Source organism: Rhagoletis zephyria, unplaced genomic scaffold, assembly GCF_001687245.7.
Source record: "Rhagoletis zephyria isolate East Lansing unplaced genomic scaffold, Rhagoletis_zephyria_1.1 Rzeph_scaffold_02649, whole genome shotgun sequence".
NCBI lineage: Eukaryota > Metazoa > Arthropoda > Insecta > Diptera > Tephritidae > Rhagoletis > Rhagoletis zephyria.
Genome location: NW_016159733.1, coordinates 2,692 through 28,802, shown reverse-complemented (window position 1 = coordinate 28,802; position 26,111 = coordinate 2,692). Strand labels below are relative to the sequence as shown.

Genomic DNA, 26,111 nt, shown 5'->3' with positions numbered 1-26,111 from the left:
CAAAGAACTTTTACTTGTGCGAGCAAGTTTGAGCACATCTTCAAGATTGTTGGCATCAAAATGCCTCCAATCCTGCAAAGGACAGACCGAAGCAGAGCAAAGGATGCTGCATACCGCACACTACCGCACTCAGCTACATTGATGTGTGTGTGTGTGTGCATGTATGTAACTTAACCTCACATATGTGCAAACAAATCAATTATTGAAAAGAAAAACTGGCCACAACCACAGCCAGCAAGCGATGAGTGCTAAAAGAGGAGTTGCGAAGGAAGAGTCAGCAAACGCCAGCGGCTAGAAAAGCGAAGCAATGACCAAAGATACGAGAAGAGCGACCAAGGCCAGCGGCAAGCCAGGCAAATCATACGAGACACTACTTTTCCAACAATAACAACACAAACGCAAACACACGCTGCCACTTTGCTCCTTTTGCTGTAGAAGGACTTTTTTTTTTGGTTTTTTTTTTTGTTACACATGTGATTGTTGTTGCCATGCTTTGATATGCCATCAGCAGCAGCAACAGCAGCAGTAGAGCTCATCCTTTTCGCCATTGGCCGCTTGGTAGCGCATAAATCTTGAACGGCAGCACATAAATCCTCTGCAGCGGCAAAGTGCTAGAGACTCCGACAACTCGCATGCAGGCAACTCATACGCCATGTAGTACCCCATTGCAGGCGAGTCCTTGCAATGGCACACAGCCCTAACACACACATACTTGGTGGTGGATATGTTCGTGTGTGCGATAAAAGAGCAACTCATGAAAATCGTTGAAATTGCTGGAGCATGTCGAAAATGCAACGACAGCAACAACATTTAAAAGTTAAAGTGCTGCAAGTTCATACATATTCATGTAGCTACTTCAGCGTTGCAGCAGCAGTTCGGACCCAACTCTGAAAGAGTGCCTCCAGCACTTGCTTCGCCCACAAACCATAGGCAACCAGCACTTTGGTTAAGTTTGTAAAATGTTGAAATTTCTAGTGAAAGGCCAAAATGTGGTTGGCCAAAATACATTTTAGTTGTGGTAAAAGTGAAAAGTGTCCAATATTTGGTAAACATAAAAAAAAAAGAAAAAATGTTTTATAACTTGGCGCAAAAATAGCTTTATAAATGCGTACGTGAAGAGCATGTGCACTACAAGTATGCAGGCTCCAATATCTTTACAGCGAATAGAGTAATAAAATGCATTATGTCTTCGAGTAAGTGAAATTGAGATACCTGCATGCACTTGTTCTCACATTAATCGGTCAAGAAATGAAATAGATGAAGCAGTTGTGTTCTCAGACAAAACATTTTCATGCTTTAGCCGAAGGCGATATATTTATTTGCGTTTACTAAATGTGCTCGTATATAAATATTGCATTAAAAGTACACAAGAAAAAAATTTTTAAATCAAAAAAGCAACCCAATTATATACGTATGTATTTATTTCCTGCCTTCGCGGCTGTTATTTATTTTTGTATCGGTTACTTCATGGATGAAATGATACCAAACTCTCTCATTTTGCTTCCGAGAATCTAACTTAAACTCATTTTCTGACTCGGCAGCACTGCCAAATAAAGTTGGACTGAACAGCTGACAAGCAAAATAGCGAGCTGCTACTAGTTACGCACAAAACGCACCGATTTAGTTTCAATGAATTTCCTGCAATCACATTACAAAAGCTTGTAAAATAAAAAAAAATCACCAACATTTACGCAACAAATCTCCCCATATGTATTTCGCTGCTGTCGCATTATTGGGGATGTTATAAAAATGCACCTTTTCACAGCGCTCTCACGAGAGAAACAGCTTCGTATCATATTATCTTTGGTTACTTATCGTCACGCTCAATTAACAGTAGACTCAGCAAATTTTATCTGTGTGGTTTGAATGACCAAGTAAAGAGAAGGGGTCATACAGGGAGCCTTCGCATGTGTGACATCCCAGCAAAAAACACGATTACCACAGAAACGAAAGTGGAAACGAGCTGGGCGATGGGAATCGCTTACCCTTTCGCTTCAAGAAGGCCTTATTTTAACATGGGCATGTCATTGGAGGTAAGCCCTTACCCGCAGCATTACCTTCAAACGAAGGGAGAACGCATGGATAAACAGAATCCAGAGAAGCGAACAAAGAATGCCTTACAGAGAAACTAATGTAGAATGCCTAGATAAGTACATACTTATTTATATTAAATTGAAATCAGAAAATGTCTTAAAAGATTAAAATTAATTAAAATTTTTATAAATCAGCTTTTATACATACATATGTATTTATTTAGGTATTTAGATTTTCTTAAAAATCGGTATGTACATACATGCATATTTAACTAAGCTTAAAATTGTACTTCCTCACTCTTGTACTTCACTTCATTGACTGACTTCAACTTCGCTGCAAATTGAACAAAGCAAAACATGATTTTTATGCGAGAGAAATGTCCACAGAAAGTAACGGTAGAAAAAGAATTTTTGGGTATTCATTCTATTTTTCAGCTGACTACGATGCAGCATTCTATTTTGCATTCTCCGAAATGAAGCAAAGAAGCGAAATAAAAAAAATATTGTACGACATTCTACTTTGCATTTCCGGAAATGAAGCAAAGAAACGAATTAAAAAAGAAATATTATAGGACATTCTACTTTGCATTCCCCGAAATCAAACAAAGAAGCGAAATAAATAAAATATTGTTGGATATTCTACTTTGCATTACCGGCAACGCCTAAAAGAAGCGGAAAAATTTGAAGGCATTATAATGCTCTGCCTTCTAGAACACGTTACCACTAAAAGCTATTACCGATTTTTTGCTGGGATACGTTGGGTATGTCGGGGTCAATCCCTTAATTGTTGTGATGATCTACAGAGTTGCAGCTATAACCCCAACCACCATTTTTGCTCTTAAAATTAAGAAGATTATGTCGAGCAAAAACAAAACTAATCAAAAAGCAAATATTTGGTAGATTTCAGACCATGTGTGGTAGATGCTCAAAAAAGTGGCAGATCTAGAAGTCCGATCACTACTTGTGGTCCCATTTGAACCTCAGTGCTGGTTACAGTAAGAAGCGAACTTGGTGTCGCAATTTTTGCTCCATTTTGGTCACTATTGCCTATCCACCAAAGGATTCAATTTAAACTGCCTAACAGCCTAAACGGAAAGCTCAAACTTTTTGGCAGTGTCGTAGAGCCAAAGTACAGTAGATTATGGACCCCAAGATTATGGATAGGTCCGTTGGTTTCCGGACTGGACAACTTTTTTAAATTACGATGCTTTGCAAATATGTATACACAGATATTCTTAAAAATGAACTGTGATGTGCACATTAGGGTGCCTATCGAAAATTCAAGACCCTACCCCCTAGTTTTATTAATTTTTATGATAAATATTGTTGCCAATTTTTACAGATTTTTCAAAGGTCATTTAGTGGTCGCAATGTGGTGTCGATTTAGGTCAGAAAATAGGATGTTGTAGATTTATGAGTTTTTGAATGACTTGATCTTTGATTCGATTTCAAATATTCAATATGATCAGAGAAGAGGATATATAATCTTTTTAAATGGTACCTATATTGGGATTGTAGGGATTTTTTATCGTGTAAATTAAAAAAAGACCCATATATCTCTTAATTTTTTAAATTTTGACCATCGAAAATTTCTACAATTTCAAAATATGGAGTACTATCTAAAATTAAATCAATTTTTAAATAAACTGATACCTCATTTATTGCAATCGCACAAAAAAATTTTCGAATTTAGGCGACTTTTCTTGGCTTCACGTAAAGTAATATAATTTCCGAACGTTTTTTTTCAATAATTGCAAACTCTTTTCTTACAGTGTTGATGTAAAATGGCATAAAAACTTCAAACAATAAAATGAGTTGCCCATGACTCCCAGCGTAATATGGTTTTGTAAGCACTCAACAAAGAATCAAACTCATCACATCGAAAATTTTACAGACTCAATGGCCAACGGTCAAACCAGTCATGTTACAAGCTTGTAGTATTACTTTGTTGCCATCAGCGCTTTACGCAAAAGCAAACTCATCCACAAACAACACTAACACACTCAGCGTCGAACATGCAGACGACATTGGTCGTCTAGTAGTTGCTGCCGGCACTTCTCTGCTGTTGCAGTTTCTTGGTCCATTTCGTGGTCTCGTATATTTCATTGAACCGATAATTCGCGCTTCATTAAATCTAACCTCGACGAGTGCCAGAGCGTAGAAGTGTGACGGAGCTGCCAGCCACTACATAGCAATGAATGAACGGAATAAATAGTTTGTGTGCGGTCACTGGTGTTAAGCAAAGTAAGTACGTACGCTTGTACCAGTAGTGTAAGTCGCTTGAGGTTCAATGCATTCAGTGCGAGTTCAACAAAGTCATCGTTCACTCCTTTTTATTACTAGTGTAGACGCTTACGCATTTGAGCGAATTTATAGTTTTCTTCAAGTATTTTTATGTAAATAAATAAATCACAATAAACCATGTGGAAAAATTGCGAATGCACCAAGTTTACGAGGCTCCCATTCAAGACTGTATATTTTTAAATTCCTGCAGCGCTCACTTAGCAAAGGGTGTGTGATCCATTGCTGGTTGAGTTCTACTTGAAAATTAAGCTATTTTATATTGCAGTAAGGTTACTATGAACGCATTTAAGTGTCTACTCCAAAGTGGTTTAGTTTTGATTATCTAAGTAGCTTAGCTGCTTGCTCTCCAAACTTGTCATTTCATCTTTATATATCTTTCTCTCTGGATCACTGCTTTAAGTGCCGACGTCTGCTTAGCCTTGCGTACAAGCTACTTTTTCAATAAGCGGCTATTATTGTTATTAGTTCAATGTTCATAAAAAAAAACCATAATCCTTGTCTTGTTTTGCCCTTTGCTACATGCATACGTACATACATACATATGTACACATTACAACAGCAACTACGCCCATTTAGTACTTTCAACATTTATTTAGTCACTTTGTTGTTGCGGTTGCGGCCATATCAGTTCATAGGATTGAATGCTCTCTACTTTAGACGATGATGGTCGAGTAGTTTTGCGGTGCGCCGCACTTTGATTTCAAGTAAATAAAGTCTTATAAAATAACATGTGTAACACATACTTCTCTACCCTCACCTTCAAATGTACCTACGTTCGTTCGCACATCTATTTTCGTATTGGCTTGCAATTTTGGCTTGTTATTTTTACTACACTCAAACCCCCAACATTACATCTATGTTTACTCGACGTGCTTGTTGCTGTTAGCCAAGTGTTGTCCTATAACATAATCATAACGTTACCAGCAGCAACTGTCACCCAACAACAACAACAACAACAACCAGTCATCAGCATGAACACTAACGCAGCGCAACATTGTTGTCCAAATGAGGGTCAAAGTGTCATCTGCTGCTCATCTTTGACATTTTGTACATCGTCGTATACTTTTTCAAAAAAAAAACATTAAGTATGTATGTATTGTATTTACAACGACAGCATCAACATTAATGACCAAGATTATCTGCATTGCTTTTTGTTCGGTACTTGGCAGCTTTGTACTATTATTCTCGGTTTTCTTTGCTTTGTAGGTCGATCGGTCGGTGCGCCTGTTGTTGGGTTGGTTTTGTTGCTTAGTTCATGGTTGTAAAATCTCACCCATGTTGCTGTGTATTGTGAGTAGGTACTTTTTTGGTATGAACTGTTGGAGGAGCTAAAATGTTAAATTTTAATTGAAGAAGACACAGATGTCGATAAGCTCTAATGTGGAGTGGTTTTGAGCTCAGTTGGCTTTCGGTTGTTTCAGCCTGCAGTGAACGTGGAAGTCCAACTCTTGTCACACCTTCAGCTAGGTATGGCGCACCTGCGAGTATATTACTCTAAAGAAAAGACTTAAATAAAAAACTTTTCAGACTTTAAATTTTACCTTTAATCATGTTTTAATATTAACTATTCTTTATCGGTCCCAAAAAATCCCCAGAAAATGCAAATTTGAGGACCCATAAAAAGTCGTTGGTATTAAAAAATGGTCAAATAAATAAACGAATATTATTATTGGAAGCCTTCTGAAGAGAAGCAGGGGTTTCTGATCGCAAAATATTGATATTCAGGAAGCCTATACCATTTCTACGAAAAATAATTTTTTTCTATATAAAATATATATAAAATTTGAGCTCTTTGAGTGGCCTCTAAATATTTTTGGATTTCGAAAAGGATTATATTTTAACGCTATATATTAATCCGAGGGGTGGGAGCATTAAAATTCGGACTTTACTTTTTTCAAATGTCTCTTTGTACCATCCTAGTGTGCATAAGAAAATTCTTATCTGGATGAAATCCCTGCCAGTCTACTGGAGGAAGGCGAAGGAAGGACTATTTGTCAGCTTTGATGGATAATGTAATGCGAGATATAACTTTCAACCCAACATTAATGTTTAGTTCCAAAGAAGATTCTATTGGGAAACAAACTGGTGATGGTTGCTGGACTGAATATTGAATCTCGATCTCGACCGTCACTGCACTCACTTTTTTGATACCGCAAACGCCCATACCGACATTTTTCAGATTTGTACCACGCGTCCCGATATCTATCACTAAATAAAATTCAGATGATTTTCAAATTAATTCTAAATCATATAATTTCCGTAATTTAACTTAATTTAATATTTTGGCCAACGTGTTATATGAGAAACTTTAGAGTTTAGATTTTTAAGTTACGGCCTTACGGAAACTGAGAGCGGTGAGAGAATCAGGCTTGCCATACTCTCGTTTTTGTATTGCCTAAGGCCGCCTACACAGAAAGAAGTTCTGCCACTCTTCTCCGGCAACACGGAGCTTTCGGCAAATCCCTTCCCAGACCACAAAAGTAAAAAGCTGATACCATCAGTCCGCATAAATTCAGCAATTCCTACGATCGACCCATAACTACTTCTACAACATTACGAGTCATTCTCTGCTCGTATCGGACAGCGAAAGTATATTCTTCTAAATTTTTTTTTTTCTAATATTTTACAATCTGCAATAATCCCAAGCTCTAGCAGTACGTACATTGGCGAAAATATAAATAGGGAAGATGCATTTTAGCATTCTTCAGCTATTTCCCTTTCGTTTATTTAAAGGTTTTTCTTCTTTTATAAAAGTGAAGCTTGTTATCTAACAAAAACAATATAAGTCAAAATTTCAACTTTGTACAAAAGTTAGAAAAATTCCAAAAAGCTTAACCCAAATTTGGAGCTTTTTAATTAGACGTTTTAGAAATATTCTGAGTATGCAGTTTTGTAGCCCATTAAATTTTAGCCCAATAAAAAGCAATTTTAAAGTATATTTCTGGTATACTGTCGAATATATTGAATTCTGTATGGAAGAAAATGAGGGAACAAAAAATTTCCAAAAGTCCTGGCTACTTCAAATTCGTACTTTATTGGCTACAAAACTGCATATTCAAACATTCTAAAAAATCTGATTAAAAAGTTTCAAATTTTTATGAGCATTTGCTAAAATTCGTCAAATTTTTATAAATGTTCTAAAAAGTTACGTGATTTTTTTTAGATAATAACCTATATTTTCATAAAAAATAATAACCATTTTTTAAAAGAAAAACAAACAAAAATTTGCTGAAATATCTGTTCCCTATTTACATTCTCGCCGCCGTACATACTCTTCAATGCAATTTAATGACTTCATTCAAAAATTCAACCCATCTGATATACCACAATGACTGCATTATTTGGCCACAGCTTGTCGGGATGTAAAATGATAAGCTTAAACATCTACATAAGTGGTGCGTTGTTGGCATTGCTTTCTATTTTTCTTTTCTTTACTCATATTTACAATATTTACAAATATCTTTAGCCAGTTGACAGTGACACTGAACGAACGAAACAAAATATTTAAAGACGACACCGAGTTGGCTTTGAAGTGGCGCAACCGAAATGTGAAAGGACATTATAACAGTGAGCTACTCCTCAGCAAGGCAAGTACATAGTTAGAAAGGAGTAGTAGGATGAATGCGCAATGGCAGTTGGTGTGGCCATGACACAAGCAAACGTTTAGCCATTGCAGAGGCTGTCGTACGAGTTGGTGTGGCAGGTTGCCAACGCAAAAGACCGCAAATGCTAGGCAGCTGCCCGAACGAACGCCAGTCAAGGCGGGTTCAATTCGCTTCCATGCCGTCCATGTCAAGCTGGTGTGCAGCAGCCAGCAGAGGCCTGCGCATGGCTGCGGTGAGAACATTTTGGTATAGTGGAAGCAATTAGCACTTAGGTTGCTTGCTGCTGGCAGGCTAGCCAAGGGTATGCGACCAGCGGCGTAGCCACACTGAAACTGCAAATGAGAAGCGCTACACATTACTTCAGCTGTTCGCTTCTATTTAAAATAAATGGAAAATGCAGCAACAATGCAGTGCGATGACAACCAGCAACCAACAGGCATTTGCAAACTGCAAACTGGTAAAGACGTTGACAGTTTCGGTTGAGGCAACGCTATTTGGCATGGAATGCGCCTCTAAGCTGCATGCAACAAACAAGCAAATGTCATAATGCGATACGATATGGAGCAGTAAGGCTATCTAGGCGTGAGACTGCTCAACTGCATAGCTGATGAAGGTGGTGTGGCGGTATGGTGGGTTAAAAGGTTAAAGATATGAAAAATGAAGTGTGACAAAAACCGCAACCGCATGTTTCTTGCACCAGTAACGGCACCGAGTACAACAGCAACTGCCACTTTAAGTGAGTTGCTTATTGTTTATTTGTAAGTAGGTCGGTGTGTCTTACCGACAAACGCCTTTAGCTGCAGCCACTTACTTGGATTGTTTAAAAGGTGGAAACTTGAAAGGAATTAAATGGTTTCATAAAATTGCCTGAGACGTGCAACCAAATAGCTATAACTCTTTTCTTTTTGCTGTGTCTTGAATGTTACGATTTAACAAATTTGCCGTTTCCAAACGGAAACAATAATACGAGTGGCTACGTAAACCAATGGCTGGTCGACAATGAATCTCTATTTTATTTAAAATAAGGTTGTAAATTTGTATCTTAAATGCGTGCGGCTTAGCGATTTCAGCATGAAAATTAAAATTTTATGAGTGGAGGTTTGAAATGCTGAGGTAAGGCGGGAGTACTTCTTCTCCAAGGCTATTGATTTAATCCAGGCTTTATCGAAAGCATTAAAATTCCCTTACGAATACGAATAGGAATACTAAAACAAACACGAATTTTTACAGAAATACGAATACAAATACGAGTAGGAATGGTAATGCGAATATGAATACAGATGCCACTGCGAACACGAATGCAGATATTTATACGAATACGAATATAAAATCACATGCAAATAAGAACACCAATACGAGACGTATTGTAACAAATGTAAATGCGAATAAGAGTGAAAATGCGATCAAAAATTTGAATCGGAAACGAATCAGAATACTAATACGAATACAAACGGATATTTACAAATACGGTTAGGAGTACGAATGAGAATGTAAATTTAAAAATGAATATAAACACGAATGACAATCTTCACACTTTTCTTAGTGTTTTTTGTCTTTGCCCAGGAAAAAATGTAACCGAGAGGAAAGCCCAACAGGTGGCGCTGGATTCAAATTATTACTAAAAAATTGTATTGTTGTCCGATTTCGGTCATGTTTTATATATCGTCGATGTTTTTGCAAAACCGCCTATCTTACGACACTCAAATTTTACAGGAGAGCGAAAAAACGGTTTTTTTTTTTAAGACATTGCCTTGAGAGGCGATATTTCCTCTGGCTAATATTTTACAAATCTGTTGTCAGGTTGAAGAAAAACATCTCTGCGAAAAATGTATCAGCAAGAGAGCGCTGGAGTCAACGTAAATTTTTCATATTTTATATCTCTGGAAGAGTTCAGGGTACAGTACTGTAACTGGTTACGGAGATATCTAAAGTCAATTGCATACTCATGAAGAAAAGTTTGGACTATTTGAAAGGGGGCCGTGGCATCTCCCGTAGAAACCGAAGTTTCCATACTACGTACTTATCTCTTGAAGTGTTCATGGTAAAATAATCGAACACGGTATGTAGATATATAAAATCAATCGCGTACTCATGTAGAAAAGTGGGACTATTTTTGAAAAAGGGGCGTTGTGTACGTTTGAGGGGATGTCTAGATAGTTTCAGCTCACACAATTCGACCCGCCAGGTGGAGCTGGAGTCAACTTGTTAAACGAATATGTTCTCGCTTTATTTTCGCGTTTTTTAAAGCAATTGTACTTTTTTTTTGCCTGCCTAAATCCAGCTGACAAATTAGTGAATTCTTTTTATACTAGAGACGTGAGACAACTTACCAATAGTCGAAAAATCTATGTTCACCACGAAAAGTATCTATTAGTGATTCGAGACTGCTTAATGAAACCGGCATAAATCTAAGGGCCAGTGGCTAGCTGATTTAAACTAAGATTAGCCAATCAAATGCTAGCCCGTTAGTAAATATAAACGCTTTTTACGCCATCTACGTTTTAACTGGCGTTAGACAAAAATTAGTCTCAATATTAAAACGTATATTTAGGATAAATTTCCGTCTCCATATCTACATGTTTTAGTGAAATTTTTTAATTGATTTTTTCGCCTTATTTGTCAATGTTATTGTTGCTTGTTAACATTTTATTTTTAATATTTTTATTGAGCTTTGTACCACGATTGTTTATTAGGAAAAATTTAAAAAGCAACAAATCCTTATCCTAAACTATTTGAAATTAGATATTTTTCCCCAAACAAAACACCTTCCAAATGGAATAAAATGATTATAAATTTTCGTAAAAATTTCCCTGTTTTTGATCAGATTTTCGTAGAAATATTTTGGGAATGCAATTTTCTAACCCATTCAATTTTACTAGATATAGCAGAATGCAAGTTTGAAGTTTCTACAAATTCTTGTAAATTTTTAAGTTTTATTTTTTTTTTTTAACGGTCTTGCGCATTTTCTTACGTAGAATGTGTAATTGAATTTATTTTTGTAAGTGAGAAAATGAGCCAGTTCGTTCACAAATATTTCTAGTTAATCTGATCAAAAAGTTGTACATTTTCATGAACATTAATCGCAACTTTATGGAATTTTCCTAGCATTCCAGTGGAGTTTTGGTTGTTCTTGTACTATGAACCGAAATTTATAAAACATAACAGAAATTATTTAACAAGAAAAAACTTTGGAAATTGAACAAATACAATTTTTTAAGGGGCTATTTTGACTGGCTGTGCTCAAGAAAAATCCCCGAAATATTTTTCATTATTTCTGTTGCTAGAAAAATTACTTTGCCGCTGCTGTAAGTTTTATTGAAGAAATAAATATACGAGCATTTTTTCTCTGCATATTGATGTACTAAATGCTAATAGAAGAAAAATTATTTTTCATTTATTGTGCGTCATTGTATATGAATTTTTAATTTTCAAGTTTTCTAGAAATTAATAATTTTTGAATTCAGTTAATGAATGGTAATAAAATTCGTTGCACTAAATTAAATTCAACTCCTTAATTTTATTTAATAATTGCTTTAAATTTTTCCAATAGAGTTATTTAGAAATTTTAATAAATTTAAATTACACAAATATTCATTAATCATAAATTCAACCCTTTGAGTCTATTAAAATTGAATTACGTCAATATCTTGTGACAAACAATTCATTACAGCTTAATTTATGGTTACACAAAGGCGCGCACAAATACGCCAGTGCACTCATAAACACAAACAAACTCACACACACTTGCACATTTCAGCAACTCCACAAACATTTGCATTGCAATTAGAAGTGCACTTCAATTCAGAGAATATCCATCAGCACGCCACTCTGCCGCAGCGCCAATTACCTGGAGGGCGATTTTCAAATGCAATTCCCATGAAATCTGATATGTTTGTGGTGTTTAATGTAATTTTCCATAACTTGAACTGCACAATTACAGCTAATGCAGTGGTGTTAGCGGGGAAGGCAATGGCGGCGGCAGCGGCAGTATAACGGCGACGCCTACACGCCCACACGATAAGCTGAGGAGTCGAGTAAATCAACGCATTTTACGTTTAATCTGGTCAAGGAATGCATTCATTTCAATAAAAACCGAAAACTAAAGCACAAAAAAAACTAATTTTACAAAAATAAATTGTTTAAAGTTTCGTAAAAAAGCGCATTCACTTCCAAGTTAGTTCGTTAAATGCGAGGAAATTATTTTGAAATATGATGTGCGACAATTACGTTACACTTGCAACATACTAATTTGCGCCACAAAATACACTCACGTCAACCAAAACACGCACTCGCGAACAGACAAAAACGCCAGTCAGTGTATGTATAATCTGTGCAATTGCAAATAAATTGTAGCATACAGGTAGGCGCTGGCCGTGGCTGACATGCCATTGCATGCAGTAAATGTTGCGGTAAGTTCATTTCACTCAAAAATTCCGCGAATTTTTGTATGTCATTTGAGTGAGTGAGTGGCATGTTGAGGACGAACGGACCTGCAGTGCTGTGGTGGTGGTACGGTCGTTACGAGCGCCGCGGTACTCCAGTTTGTTGTGAGATGGGGGTGAGGCATGCGCGCAACCGTGGCTACCGCATGTTTAAATGGCTACGCACACACACACACACACAGCAATGCGCAATGCAATGTATGTATATAACGTGAAATACACTGGCGCCTGCAGTTGTAATTTTTTCACTTTTTTGTTCTTTTCTTCTGCATTTGGCAAAAGCAACTTATTAACGCGTTGCAACTCTACGAAGCATTTACACACACAGGCATACATAAATTGTTACAACCTCGTAGTAGCTGCTATTCGTGTTGCGGCCGACAAATGGAAGTCATCAGCAACAGCAACTACACCAGCAATAAAGGTTGTAAAAAAAAGAAAAGCCGCCCAAGCCCAAGCTCTATGACACTTAATGCCAACCAACGAAGTTGTGTGATTCTGGTTGGCTGTTGTTGGCAGAAGTAGCCTCGGAAACGTAAGCATCCAAATTGCAAACGTAAATGGAATTCGCACGACATGCCACTTGGTCATTGATACACGGAATACAGATATATAAACACAGTTATATGCGTTACACAGTTGCTGCCATGAGTATTCTTTTCGGCGGTATTTATCTCTGCCTCCAGGTCGTCCGTGCTACTGTGGTGATCTTAGAGCAATTTTTCAACGTTTTCCAGACTAAACAGTGGAGTGTCTTCCCTTCTATATTTCCCTTTAATATTTTATGTGCTTTATACTTAATTGAAATCTTTACTAATGAAAGGCCGAGCTTTTTACATATTACGCGAGCCCCACTCCCTGAAAAATTTCTGATCGTCCGCATTTGAAGATGAACTCATCTAGATCACTTCGCTTGTAATAAGCAATGAACAAAATATTAAATGAAATGCGAAAGTTCTTGTCAAAACCCTTCGTTTATATGTAGGTATGCTTGAAGACTAAGTTTTTACTTTTTGGAATCATATTTTTATAGTAGACTCTTCACCAGTTATTTCGCTGTTGTTCACTGGATTTTATGAGAATCCTTTTCTTGCCCGAAATACAGTCGGAGGTTTTCCATTGCCTGCCGAGGGGCGATCGCTGGTAGTAACAAAGTTTTTTTTAATTTTATATGTTGCTCGGACCAAGGATCGAACTCAGGCACCCTACGCAGTGGTAGTACGCACTTTTAACTATGTACTCGACTACTGCAGCGCACAGACTCATAAACAAACAAGCGCTCGTGTCGTGGTAGCATAAATATTCTCGGAAATTTTTAAAGTGATTAACCACCCAAAATGCCAAGAAGTAAGCCACACGCCAAGTGTCCTCACAAAAAGGACATGGAAATAATGAAGAAGGCAAAATTTAATGGATCATGAGAAATGTAGTTTCTGGTAAATTTTTTATTGTGCCAAACAATTTTTTAAAATCATTTACATGTGTACAAATAATCTAAGGTTAACCAATATGTGCGAGTATTATTCCTTCAATTTGTTCTCCCATATCTTTGGCTGACATTCTGTGACGATTCTGGTGGTAGGTGTAGTGTGTTCATTGGTTTTGAAATAATGTGAAACGACATAGGAGCAAGAGAATCGAAATGAAATGAATTCGTACGATGTGAAATGTAAGTGAAATTGAACCGGAATGATATTAAAATTGAAATTGAAATGAAAACGAACTGAAATGGAATACAGTGAAATTAAATGAAATCAAATAAATTGATAGGAGGTTGGTTGAAGTAAAACGAGGCTCTCTCTTTTCTCTAATATCATTCAGGAAAAATTTATGGCGCCCCTAATGATTAAACGAATGCTTGCACTGGAATTGAAATCAAATTAAATAAATGAAATTGATTGATTTGAAATGGAGGGAACTGAAATGAATTGAAGTGATGTGAACTAAAATGAAGTGAACGAAAGTGAAATTAAATGGGAATTAAAGATGAAATACAATTACTCATGACGATAAATGAAATAAAGTAAAGCGAAAGATTATAAACTGAAATTGTATGAATCTACATTAAATTAAATGGAACAAAATTAAAGGACTTGCTACAAAATGAACAGAACAGAAACAGAGAAAGTTGAAATGAAATGGAATGAAATGTAATCAAATGAAGTGAACTAAACTGAAATGAAATGAGTGAAACTGAAGTGAAATGGAACAAAGTTATATTAATGCAATCCACTTCCTTAATGGGAAATGAAATGGGGCAAAATTAAAGAAAATTAACTGAAATTAAATGCATCGGAATAATATGAAATGGAGTGAAGTGAAACAAGATGGGATGGAACGGAAGGAAATGAAGTGAAGAAAAGGGAAATGAAATGGAATGAAATTAACTAAAATAAATGCGGTCCATTTCCATGAAGCGAAATAAAATGAAATGAAATTAAATGAAATGAAAACAACGAAAATTAAACTAAATGAATCGAAATGAAATATAGTGAAATGAAACGAAGTGAAATGCAAAAAAAATTAGCTTAAAGCAATCCATTGCCCTGAAGCGAAATGAAATAAAGGAAACTAAATACTATGAAATTAATTGAATGTTATAAAATGAAGTGAAATGAAACGGAAGTGACATGAAGTGAAATGAAATGGAATGAGCTGAAGCTCTCTCTTTTCGCCTATATCATTCAATCAAATTTAAATTAAATGAAACTAAAGAAAGAAAAATTAAGTTAAATCAAATCATATTAAGTGAACTTAAATGAAATGAAATGAAAGGAATGAAAATTAAACGAAACTAAATGAATGGAAATGCAATAAAGTCAAACTAAATGAAATGAAATGAAGTGGTATGGAAAAAATGAACTTAATGCAATCGATTACCATGAAGCGAAATGAAATGAGGGAAAGGAAATGAATGAAATTAGTTGAATGTAATAAAATGAGGAGGAACGAAATGAACTGAATTGAAATTAAGTCAAAAGAAATGAAACAAAATGATGTGAAATGAAATGGAGTGAAATGAAATCAAATTAAATTAAAGAAAGAAAAATTGAATGAAATCAAATGAAATTAAAAAATTAGATCAAATGAATAAGGGTGAAGTAAAATACATTAAAATGAAATGACATAAAATTAAACAAAATGAGAACAAATGCAGCAAAATTAATTGATATAAAATGAATTGAATGAATGAATCAAAAAATGAATTCAATCAAACTAAAATAAAAGAAAGAAAAATTCAATGAAACGAAATGAATTACAATGAACGAGAATGAAGTAAAATTAATTAAAATGAAATGGCATTAAATATAATGAAGACGAACGCAATAAGATGAAATGAATTGCATTGAAACAAATTGGATATGAAATGAACGAGAGCTTCAGAGAGAGAGAGAGAGCTGTTCGTCGATATCATTCAATCAAATTTTATGACGTTTCTGATGATTAGAATAAAATGTTGTTTCCATTTGATTAGAATAAAATGGAACGAAGGAAAAAATGAAACTAAATTTGCTATAACGTGAAACGCAGTGGAAGTGAAAATGAGTGGCAAGTGAGTGATAATAGGTTACGGATGATAACATATTGATGTTCGATGAGATGTGATAATCGAAGATGAGAGATGATTAAACGATACCGGCTTCGGGTGAATAATGGATAATTAAGATGACTTTATTTGAATGGCTTTAATGTACTTTACTTACTGGTTTTTTCGTCAACTTAAAACTCATGAAATCAAAAATGTGATAAATGATTTTATTGTTAAGCGCAACATGAGATCTCTTTCAGTGCAATGGGAAGAGTAAAATGTATTTTAAAAAGTATGAGCTATGAAAGTAAATACTTCATGTCAAGGATGTAGAGCTCAAAGAACATTTGAACTCCGACTGGTCACCCCTGCTCCATGTCTTTCAAAATGTGTATATGCATTTCAATGGTGAGATATAAAGTTGCGATGGAATTCTGATTATGGAATAATGTGTCAGTGAGTGTGTATGTGTGTATACTTGTGTGTGTGTGTGCTTTGCGACAGTTTTGATGCAATGATTTCTTATGAATTGAGTTCAATGTGTTAGCTATTGCACCAGGCATAAATGGACATATAGAAAAAAAATTAAATAATTAATCCAATGTCAAAGAGTACGTTGAAGCAGCTCACCTCGCCCAGATCTAATTTCAACAATTCGAGAAGACCTTCTGATATAATTATCATCCTTAAATTCAATTAACTCCCATTTCCACCAGCGCCTTAGCCGCTGCCACACCCATTTCGTGCTCGCTCGATCCCTCCGGTTCCAGTAGCATGATATCGCGACTCTCTTGCAAACATCTGATAACATTTTTAATATTGCGCTTAAATTCGGATTCACCTATTTCGCCTGCCAACATTAATCGCTGTGAACGCATCATTATTGCGCCATGCAGTTCATACAAAATTAGTCCTAGAAAAGTGGTAAAACGCCGTATATAAGTTAAATTTTAAATATGTACCCACACTTACCTCTTAAGCGCGTCATGCCCGGTTCTAGCGCGTCTACGACACGCAAAAAGTCGCGACAATAATTTTCCTTCTTCTCCACATCTTCCAGTGGCATTGTGTGCAGCAGGTAGCCCTCTATGCGACCATAAATTTGACAAAGTAAATACTTGGCGGAAAGAAGTAGGTAATGGTTGGGTCCTAGAACACGCTCATATCTGCAGATACAAAGGATGAAAAAAGTGCATAGATTAAATTTATGTAGAGGCCTTCCATTTTCCTAAATCGCTTGCTTTACTCACTTTTTTAAGAACGCCTCCAGCCCTGGTATATTATGCGCATCGATTGACTCCAAATTATTGTTGATTGCATCCAATAACTTAACAATTTCCTTAGACTGCAATTTATAGTCACAGCGATCACATCTGAAGTTTCTCAAACAAAAAAAGTTACAAAAAATTTAGCTTCTTCGAAAAGCTACTAACTTCCATTCGGCCTCCTGATTCAGCGGGTCAACTGTGCGCACTGATCCACCTCTGCACTTCGGACACAGCAGCGCACTGCAGTCCGTGCCCAACTCTTTGGGGTCCGCGCAGCGGGAACAACTACACCAGAATAGCTTTCCAGCATGCATGAACTCGCGCCGCTTCAAGGTGCCCTGCTCAGCAAGTTAAATCATATAAATTTAATTTTAAAATTTAAAACTAAAAACTACACCGCCCACCCCCCCACCTGCAGCGTGTACGCGTAACTCAACGTAATGCCCTCATCCTTTCGTATGGCTCTGGAGGTGCGCAAAATAATCGCATATGTTTGTGGATCATCGGCGTGTGCGGTGTTGGGACAGCAGTCGTGTGCAAGCAAAAATGCGCTCCTATACAGACAGCGAGCCTTGGCCGAATTTTGGCCGATTTCAAAGCAATTCACATCCAAAATACCACAAATGGTATGTATCTCAGCGGCGGCGGCCATTGAGCGCATACCCCAATCGCGCTGCAGCCGTTGCACCACATTTTGCTCATAGTGTTGCCACAATTCGGTATTAGCCTTGCGTAGCTCGGTGTGAGATTCCATTTGCAGAATGTCCGCATATTTGTCCGGTGACTGCTGCTTGAGCAGGCAAATGCGCGCAATCAGTACGAGTTCGTAGAAGTTCTTCACCAAATCGACTTGGCCAGAGGCGGCGCTTAGCGCTGCGCCCAAATTGTGTGTACTCAATAGCTCACATTCCTGGGCAGTGTGGCCGGTGGGCTGATGTAGGCCACGGCATTGTGGTCCACACATGGGCCATTTGCAAGCTGCGCAGCTGTGGGGAAGGATAATTGGAAAGGATTAAAATTCGGCAATGATTGAAGAAGTAACGGTAGGCTCATTTGTTAACACAACCCTTTGTCTTACGTTAAACTTTTTGGAAAGGCATTCAAAAATCAAAAAATTTCAAGTTTTTTTTTTCAAATTATTCCGATCGATCTGCGCTCTACTTGCGCCTCTGCGTGACTGTGGGCTATCTATTCGCAGCTGCCTACTTAAATAGTCTCCAGTACAATTTCGAAATACTATTTGTTCACATTCATGGAAAACTACAACAAATACATACACACAAGCATATTAAACGAAAGCATGTATTTTTAGTTCCCCATTTTGATCTACGTGATCGAACGCATTCCGCTGCAGCGGCGCTGGGTTTAAAAATAAATCTTTTAATAAGCAAAATAGTCTCGACAAAAAACAAAAGATGCCCTATTACAATTTAGTAATGGTGAAAACATCTCAAGCTCAAAAGCAAAAATCGCTTAAGTCAACTTAGGACAAATTTTAGTGCTGTGTACCACCTTCCAATCCGAATAAGATAGTAGATTCCATTAGCCTCATAACGTTCTTTTCAAAATGTTAATAAGTAAAAATCTAGTGGCCTAAGTTGTAAGATACTTTATTTATGATTTTTTACTGTTCGATTTGGATAATTCTGCTTTAACTTTTTCTTAATGCATTGAAAGAACGTAAAACGTACATATATATGTATGTACACACATATCACTCATTTACTTCAATAGTGTCATAATCCAAAAAATATAAATTTTGAGTTGAGTATACAGAAATTACCGCTACATCTTCTTCTGTGTTGTGCAAAAAGATGTATCTATTACCAGTAGCTCACTAGAACAAAATATTCATTTTTACTATGGGAGTATATGTATATACCCGTACATGTGTAAATTCACAACTTTAAAGCCGTTTTTCTTGAGTTTGGTTTTTTTGAGTTCTGACACTATTGAAGTAAATGGGCGATATAAGTTTGAAGTCTTTTCGGACTCGAGTTAGACCATTAATATTTATCACATATTCACATACATATCGCCCATTTACTAAAAGATTGTCATAACTAAAAAAATAAAATTTTGTAGCAAATAATGCAGAATTGCGCATTGTGCCGTGCTTCAAATTGTGTAAAAATGTTACTAGTTTCCGCGTAAGAGGACAATATCCATTCCTTTTTTCTTCGTTTTTAGATCAAAATTAAAACTTTAACCTCCTATATCCCGTATCCGGAAAACCCTCGCTTTTTGAGTTGTGACAATGTTTAAGTAAATGAGCGATATGAATGTACATTAGACTGCATCCCCAAAAAAAAGTTGCGGTTTTACCGCCGGGATTACAAAATTTATTTGACGACTTCCACCAAAATATTTCGAAGTAATATTTAGATTTACGTTAGCTGGACCGATTAATGGACTTTTTATGAATAAAAATAGTTTCTTAAAGAATTTTTTGAAAAAAAAAATCCCTTGAGATGACAAAACAGTTTAAGCTTAAATAAACTGCATAAAAATATTAAACTATTTTTTCAACGGAAACATAATAATAAGATTTTTTATGCTCTTTTTTTTACTTTTTTCAAAATTGGTTTAAAAAACTTGAATAACTGGCCCAAAATTATATCGATTTAGACTTATGGGGTATCTGTGGAAAGCTATTTTTCACTATTTTTATAATATAGTAGATTTTATAACTCCAACGGAAAAATAGAACCAATTTTTTCTTGTATGGGCAGTAATGCAGTCTAATGTACATATATACATACATGTAAATAGATTAAAAAATTTAAACAACTAAACTTAAATTTGTTTTTCCAATTAGTTAACCTTCACTGACGTCACCTTTTGTCCCATATTTTTTGTTTTGATTTTGAAAGTATTTTAAATTTCAAAACAAATACATTGTATGCACATACACAACTGTGTATGTATTTATGTACACATATTAAAACATGAAAAACATTTCATTTGGATAATAATAATTTAAGTGGGCGGTGTTTTCGTTAGAAGATCATTGAAGTGTACACATCCAATAAATATGAGCAAATCGATGGGAAATGGTCATACGGTCTGATTAATGTACATACGAATTTGGAAATATTTATTTCTAACTGGACTTCGTCAATGACAGACATGCCTTTAGGCTGAATTTTCAGGTTTGGTTTACAGTTTAGAACTACAAACATACATATCTTAAGACCCATACAGCAATTCTGTTATTACCAGTATCATGTAGTGCCTCAATATTCCTCTACCAATGGTCATTATTAACACTTCTTCAACCAAGTTATGAAAGGGGGCGTTCTTGAAATTTTGTTCAGAGAGATTCCACTCAGAAATGAAAATAAATTAGATATTGGTAACTAAAAACAAATCATCTAACTTTCACTTCTCGTACTCTTCATGCAAAGAAGGAGCTTAAACAATTCATCAAACCCTATTTTTTTTATAAAATTCATAACGTTTGAGGCACATAAGTAAGTAAGTATATATATTAAAATGTGTTCTCTAATATTAAAACTTGAAATTTCCAATTCTAACCGGTCATATTTTAATCGGCTAAGTATTGATTCTTATCAGAAAATTGGCAAAAATTGTAATACCAAGCTAAAACTTTTCGTAAATCATAAGGTGTGTCAGTCGATAAGTATATAAAGCAGTTAGGGCATAGAAGCATTCATCTGAAGTCAAACTAATGTAGGTTGTACAACTTTCAACTCACACTTTAACTCTGGTAACTAATTCGAATGCTGTTCATAGCTGCCACGCCTCGACTCCTCACATCGCATTTAACGAACCTAGACAAACCGATACACGACGGACTGGAACAGGTTCTTCGTATACGAGAGACTGGGAGGCAATGTTATCAAATTCAGAGTTTTAGTTGTAAATTACAGTTTTAGGCAAGCTCACAGTAGAAATTCTAATTTTTAAATTTGCAGATTTGAAAAATTTAATGCAAATATTTATTTCGGTTATTTTGGCAGTACATTTTTATGATAAAAACAGGCGATGGTGAAAAATTGGGTCAGCTACATTCCAGTAATACGTTTCAAAAATACTTTAATGATCCAAAAATCTCTCTGTCGTTGAAGGTTACAGTTCTTTGTTTTGTTAAAAATATATTCTTTCTTGAGAATTCTTTGTTAAAGAAAATCTGGCAACACTGGAAAAAGGGAGAAAATAAATGGTCTAAATTTCGTAAAGACCTTGAATTAATATAATCCAACTCTACATGTCTTCATGAATGTTTCCGCAACATACATTCAATCTCTACTTTGTATCTGGACTCACTTTGGCAACTTCTTCTGTTAACTGGGCTTTCTGTTTGAACTTGGAACCGATTTCGAAAACGTTTCACATATATTCGACCATTCTTAAGACTTTCACGAACTGAAAAGTTGACTATACTAATGTTCCTCTATTTCATTTGAATATAATGCTTCAAGGTACGAGCGAGGTAGCTTACATATCAGAAGCATCTACCGCAATTGTATCAAACCCGTGTGATGAAACTTACCGGTACTGCGGTATTTCCAGCTCTACGGGCATGTAACAACCCAAACAGACTGCATCTGCTGACACACAGGGTCCTATTACCAAGGGCTCCTCCGTTATAAGCAGTTCACCTGCCTTCAGGTCGCGATTTGCCACCACATAACGTCCCAATATTGTCGATTTCTCAATTCTAAAAGGTGACTGCTTGGTGGACGAATCGCTTGACTCATTTTTTTCCACCACTTCTGCTTTAGAATTTGACGGTTTATTCAGCACTTGTTGCTGTTGCTGATGTTGGTGATGTTTCTTCTTGTTTTTCTGAAAATTGCGAGAAAATTTACGAAAATAGAAGCATTAAACTTCAGAGAAAATAGCGATCATAAGTGGGCATCAATAATTTTCTGCCTTATTCCTTTCCATTGATAAAGCATTTTACGCGCTTATGGAAAGCCTAAGTAAACAGATATTCAATTTACCGCTAACCGATAACAAATGCCATAAAAATTTATCTGCCCACAGTGGCTGTATTTCTTTGTACATAAACAAAATTTTTGGCACGCGCTTCCACTTATGAATAAGAAAGCAAGGCGTAAGCAAAACAAACAATTTTCACAAAAACAAAAAACTAAATTATTTATGAACGTGAGAGAGCGCAGCGTGAATACTCTCCCTGAAGTCAATTGCAGTTGTGGAGCAAAGATCAATACACACCAATGAGGCACGCGTCCATGATAATGAATAATTTTTGAAAGGTAGTTTCACTTCTTATCCTCCATGTTAGCTAACTGACAGAAATTGTGCTTCGTATATTTTATGATACCATTTTTTCCCCAAAAAAAAAATCCAGCTTTTGATGTTGGAAAAATAAAACGAAGCAAAACCAAACTTATAAGTAGAAAAATTTTCAAAAATTATTCAATAATTTTCTTCATAAAAATTCTGAAAAAATTATCTGCTGAAAAGTCAAGCAAATAAAATTAATTTCCGAAAAAAAAAAACTTTTTGTTGCTCTCGCTTGCACTGCATTTGGCGCACCAACCGATTTGCTCTAATTTTATGCCTGCGATCAACGCGTTGTCAAACATTGCACTAACTCATCTCAGCGATGCTAACGAAAATGTGAGCATTTTACGTTGTTTTTTTTTTTTTTGTTTTTCCACATTTATTTTTAGCGTTCAATGAAAAATCGTTGTTGTTGTTTTTGCTGTGGTTTCGGTTTGCTGCTAAGTAATATGCCGCGTGGCGTTGTTCATGATTTACATACATACATACATACGTACGTAGCGGGTGTGTGCCACTTGCCGGGCCGGTGCCCGGGCCACCGCTGCGTATACGTATTACTTACTCGCAGCTATTAGCAAATATGCATAAATTTCGTTATTTGATGTTTTGAATATTTAGGTGGGGTGAAAATATTTATTGGATTTTATCGATTTTATGCGCGCCTGTAGAATGCATTAATGGGGGTATGTTGAATAGCTTTGATGGCTCTTTGTGTGCTGTTATAAATTATTTTTGTTAGCCTTTTAATTACTAAATAGAATTATCGATGGTCGAAAAACAATGTAAGGCGAAATTTCGAATATTGGATTAAAATGTCGAATGGAAAAATTTTGGAAATTCAAAAATATGTATGTATATTTAGGCAATTTACTCGTATTGTTTATGAAATGCTGTAGGGCATTTATGGCAGACATGTACATATATACATACATATACAATATAATGAAGATATATGCATGTGAATAAAGTTGTTATATGCCGAAAGAATTTAATCGCTTTTTTTAAATAATTATAGTTGAAGGCTATTCAAAACAATTAGCTTTAAAACTATGATTTCCATGTGCCTACATACGTTTTTACTTACATGCATTCATTTGATCTATCAAGAAGAGTGAATTTCGAAGATGAGCATACAAAAAAATTAGAGAAGGCTGTTCTGTTTATTTGTGTGTTGTGTTATCTTCAAGCATATTTGTTAAATTTTGCTCACGTTGATCTATGACTCGGCTGTTTTAATTAATTATAAGGATGTACGTATGTACATAGGTGTATAATTAATTTGAATAGGAGGCTTTTATTTTTTGTGAAGCATTGTAAACGAAAAGCTTTTTAAGTTATCCGATTCCATCAAAAAAGCTCTTTTTTGTTTCTCTGCAGATAAAAAAAAAATCGATTTGTGGTAGTCCAAAAATTCGAAAACTTTTCATGGAAATCAATTCCCCTGATTCACAGTAAATGAAAATCCAAATAAACGGAGGCTAGGAAGAGTTAAAAAAAATCATTTTGCTGACAAGTATGACCATATGGGCAAGTTTACTGAAGGTCTCCAGATCTCCAGAAGTTAAGCAGTCAGTAATGCGGCGGGCCTACTATCAGCTGCTTGGGAGAAATTCAAGCGATCTTATAGAGAGTTTTTCACGGAAGGATCAAAACTTTGATTAATACACTAATTTTTTCAGCGGTGGATTATTTGTAAAACTTTTATTAAAACTGACTACATAGATAACACTATAGGCACACTAAAAATACAAAATAGCTGCGAGACACGTAAACCTAATTTTGGGTCATATTTAGATTACGGATCTCTATACCGTTGTCTAGTACAACTCCCCATATCATAAACATGCATTTTTTTAGTTTACTGACGGAGTTTCGAATTAATACACATTTAAAGAACGTGCGCTATATATTCCCATATGTATCTGGGATTTTAATACTCTCTACTTTACTTGTTTTCTTGCCGGCATTTCGCACTTGACAGTTCCTCAAATTCCACTTGAAATTTTCACTTCTATTTCGACTATTTCGAGCACATCACATTCACTCGTCGACAAATGCAAATTTCATCTCGTGGCTACACACTTGCCCCGTAGCCCTTTCGCTTGCAACTGACCGCGGCATAATTTGTGAATGTCCCAAACAGTCTCACGATTTCGACGCAGTCGAAACGAATAATTCATTTTCGTCATTTGTTTTCAACATTTTCATGAATTTCCACTTGTGTTCTGCACGATTCCGTTCCGTTTTCAAACATATCTCCTAGGCACACATTCACAACACATATTGATGATGTGTATGAATATATATGAAGGACAGACTTTCCGCCGATTTCGCTGGTGTCAAAAACATAAAGCAAATAATCATCTCACTTTGCCAGCCGCCGCTGAATGACTGAGCATTTTGTAGGCGCATCATTCTTCTTTCAAGCGCAAAATGCTCTCCAACTGCCAACGCTCGTTGATTGCATCTTCTTTTGTTTCAATTGATTTGTTAGTGTCCATATTTGTGTGTATGTATGTATGTAAATTTGTGTGAAATTATTTTAAAATTAGAATTTTTCGATCAACTGCCGCCTTCTGCTTATCGCGACAATTGATTTGGAAGATTCGACTTTTCAAATATTTTTAGTATTTAAAGAAAAATAGCATAAGTTAAAGATGTGAGTGTATGAAAATTTCGCATGTTGTTACTTTAGTATGATAGTGTTCATAACTGTCTGGTTATCTGGCTATTCGGTTTATAGCAATAAAATACACAACACAAAAATAATTTTTAACCCGATCACCAGGCAAGTGCGAACACCTACAATGTAAACTTCTATGTTTGTCCTATCGTAAAATCATTGCTGACTTGGCCTCTTTACTTTAGCAACATAAAATATGTTGAAGTTATTTGCCATCTGCCACACCCCCAATTCAAATTATAAATACGAGTAGACCCACTGCTAAAAATCATCATAAGCGAAAAAATTAACAAACAACATCACAGTCATCGTAAACAAAAGCATATACATTGTATTTATAAAATCTTAAAAATAATTTTTATTACGCAAAATAGTGACATTTGAAATGATATACGATAATTAAATCGAAAGTATACTTTTTTATTTAGAATGGTTCCGTGTGCAGAAGCCAAAGTAAAGAAAACAAGTTTTTTTCGTACTCTCCGTTTCTCCGAAAAAAAATACAACCAAGTGAAAAAAGTCTTATGGGGTATTCACAACGGTATCGTTAGTGTCGTATTGTTTATGTCTTACAATGTACAAAGAATGTGCATGCAAAGAGGAGGCTCTAAAATAAGCTAATTAGCATTAGGGTGAGCGAAAGAATCCTGAACAAAATTATTTTGTAATAAGAAATCGTTTGGGTTGGTTGTTCTGTATTGAATCCATGTTTTTCACAAACACACGTTGCTAGAGAATCACACTTTTATTTAAAAGCACAAAGTGCCAGATTCTTTCTTGTGTCGGAAAACTTTTCGCCACCACAGTATGGCTTTCGCCAATTCAAGCCAAAGACCTCTTACAAGAGCTACGCCTCGATGGAACCGACTGGGATGAACAAGTCAAATCCATCCGCCTCCACAAATGGTTGCAGTTTGCGAACAATTTAAAACCATATCTCGGCCATCCAAATACCCCGATGGCTCAATTA

General features: G+C 35.8%; 1 protein-coding gene across 3 annotated transcripts; it reads right to left on the bottom strand.

Moving 5' to 3' along the window:
* Positions 1-1,744: 1,744 nt before the first annotated feature.
* LOC108367359 (protein msta-like) lies at positions 1,745-21,791 on the bottom strand. 3 transcript variants are annotated; one of them, XM_017621951.1, is made up of 7 exons: positions 21,698-21,791; positions 17,594-18,167; positions 17,347-17,519; positions 17,164-17,286; positions 16,886-17,079; positions 16,544-16,826; positions 1,745-1,755 (listed from the first exon to the last, which is right to left on the bottom strand). In XM_017621951.1, the coding sequence occupies exons 1-6, from the start codon at positions 21,727-21,729 to the stop codon at positions 16,606-16,608; spliced, it is 1,317 nt and encodes a 438-aa protein (XP_017477440.1). In that variant the 5' UTR covers positions 21,730-21,791; the 3' UTR covers positions 1,745-1,755; positions 16,544-16,605. The 3 variants fall into 3 exon arrangements, with proteins under 3 accessions (XP_017477440.1, XP_017477442.1, XP_017477441.1); XM_017621953.1 differs by lacking the exons at positions 1,745-1,755; positions 21,698-21,791 and adding exons at positions 16,120-16,460; positions 18,260-18,347; XM_017621952.1 differs by lacking the exons at positions 1,745-1,755; positions 21,698-21,791 and adding an exon at positions 16,120-16,460 and having other exon boundaries at positions 17,594-18,341.
* Positions 21,792-26,111: the final 4,320 nt, after the last annotated feature.

Excerpts from the sequence above, each read along its gene's own strand:
- LOC108367359 (XM_017621951.1), bottom strand. The coding sequence starts at position 21,729 with ATGCCCGTAGAGCTGGAAATACCGCAGTACCG. Across the intron at positions 17,287-17,346 it reads AATCAGGAGGCCGAATGGAA|ATGTGATCGCTGTGACTATA; the intron begins GTTAGTAGCTTT and ends GAGAAACTTCAG. Across the intron at positions 16,827-16,885 it reads GGGCATGACGCGCTTAAGAG|GACTAATTTTGTATGAACTG; the intron begins GTAAGTGTGGGT and ends CCACTTTTCTAG.